We start from the raw sequence: 2152 nt of genomic DNA on the forward strand, positions 1-2152 counted from the left end.
TGGGAGGGGTTAGAGAAGGGCAATGGAAGAGAAAGAGAGGGTACTTTTTAAGACCCCAGGGGAAGGGGATGATCTTATGGGGATGATGAAATTGCAGATGAAACAGTGGGGAAACAGTGAGATGTCTGCTTGCAGTATATTGCCAATCAAAAAAAAAAGCCTTCATCCTTGTGCTAAGGTTAAATGGTCTCTATGGTGGGTGATTGATAAAATGATGAGCTTGGAATCAGGAAAAAACCAAGTTTGAATCATGTTAGCTGTGAGTAAGCAATCCCTTTAACTTTTCTCTGTCTCAGTTTCTTTCTTAAACGTAATGATAGTATCTATTCAGAGGGTTATTGGAAGAATTAGATAAGTACTTTGCAAACTGGAAAGTGCAATGTAAATGCTAGCTTTTATTGTGATTATAATTTTTATTATTAGATGAGGATTAGTATAAAATGAAAAATGTATTTGAGGAACTACTAAAATCTGAAGAGGAGAAAGTTGACCTAAAGGTCATTGAGAATCTTCAATGAATCCAAAAGTCACACCTTATTAAAATTTTTTTTTCAAAAGCATTAATAGTTATTTAATAGTTTAACTTAGAAAAGGAGGACATTCTGATATTGAAATAGAAACTATTATTGCCAAAGCTAAAAATGCAGTTTTATTAAATTAGTAAGGGGAGGGTGCTGTTGATAGTTCCCTTCTAACTGTAATTTAAGTTGGTTTATTTTTGGTATATTTCTTTTTATTTTGAGGTGTTTATAATGGGAACTGTTCTGAGAACTATGCTACTCTTTTGGGAAGTACTGTAATCCATCTGCCTTTGCTAAAGTTTCAAGATAAGTTTTTTTTTCTTAATTTTGTAAAAGATTGTATTATTGAAGCTCTGGCTAATCCAGAGAAGGAGAGAATGAAACATGATGATACAACCATTTCAAGCTGGCTTCAAAGTGAGTGTTTTATTGTCTGTATCACATTATCCATGACAGACTTTATTTTGAGCGAATATTTTTGAATTCTTTCTAATACTGTGCTTCCTGAAGATTTTAAGTTTCTTTTTATTTTCATATAACACAGGTCTTGCTTGTTTCTGTGGTGCAGTTTTCCTCAAATACCCAATTGAACTTGCTGGCCTTCTGCAGTATGTGGCCAATCAGCTAAAGGCAGGAAAAAGGTAGGTTTGTGAAGGTTTTAGGTTTTAATCCGTACCTATTTTAATAACATGTAGATAACAAATAATTTAGTTCTTTTATTATGATTTTGCTTCTAACCTTACATTTCAAAATGGTACTGAATTTAGATTTTGTAGTTGTGATTTTCTTTGTTTTTGAGTATTTTTAAACAAATTCTAATGATTTTTATAGTATTTAACCTTGATATCTGGATTAGAATAACAAAACTTCAGAGAGGGAAGCGAACCACAAATTCCAACTAATGAATCCTATCCAACTAAATGCCTTATCTAGCATCACTGACAGTAAATTTTTAGAAATTTTTTTTAGTGATGGGAAACTTCTACTTTGAGTCAGCTTTTAATTAGTAAATGTTACTCAAACTGTGTCCTTTACTAGTGACTAATAGTTGTAGGAACACACTGATAGTTTATGAACAATAAAGCTAATTTAAGTGCTTAAATCTTCAAAAATTGTTGTTAAGTCAGCTCTCTTGCCCTTACCAAGTCTTATTCTGAGATGACAGAGATCTAGTGTGAAATAGAAACATGAGCTACTATTTATTTATTTATCCTCTTTGAGTTTTAGTTTCTTGAATTATAAATTGTAAAAATGGAACTATTATCATCGTGTTTAATTCAGTGTGAAGCAGTACTTCAATGTAAAATACTTTGAACATTTTAGAATGTTATTTACATGTTAGTTTTTGTGATCATTGTCATTATTTTCCTTTGGTGAAACATTCTCAGATCCTTCAAATGATTCTTATAGTTATGGAGGGTGGAGTCCAGTGACATAATAGGTATTTTCCCTGTAACCTGTGCTTCTCTTAATGTAGCCTTAGATTTCATTTCATTTTTTTTTTTTTTTTGGACTCCTTTGTTGACTTTTATCCATATCATCTTTATCTCCTGGGTTCTGTCCTGNGAAATTTTTTGGACTCCTTTGTTGACTTTTATCCATATCATCTTTATCTCCTGGGTTCTGTCCTG

At 32.0% G+C, this 2152-nt stretch overlaps 1 protein-coding gene across 1 annotated transcript in view; it reads left to right on the top strand.

Annotated features, from left to right (window-relative positions):
• The window catches only part of LOC114024771 (THO complex subunit 2-like), a gene marked incomplete at its 5' end in the record, with an annotated part of 41642 nt that overhangs the window by 20418 nt on the left and 19072 nt on the right, over positions 1–2152 (top strand). Inside the window, 2 exons of the mRNA XM_027837911.1 lie at positions 858–938; positions 1066–1162. Coding sequence (XP_027693712.1) covers positions 858–938; positions 1066–1162 — 178 coding nt within the window. The remainder of the gene's footprint in view (positions 1–857; positions 939–1065; positions 1163–2152) is intronic.

Source organism: Vombatus ursinus, unplaced genomic scaffold, assembly GCF_900497805.2.
Source record: "Vombatus ursinus unplaced genomic scaffold, bare-nosed wombat genome assembly UNPS02014824.1, whole genome shotgun sequence".
NCBI classification, from domain to species: Eukaryota; Metazoa; Chordata; class Mammalia; order Diprotodontia; family Vombatidae; genus Vombatus; species Vombatus ursinus.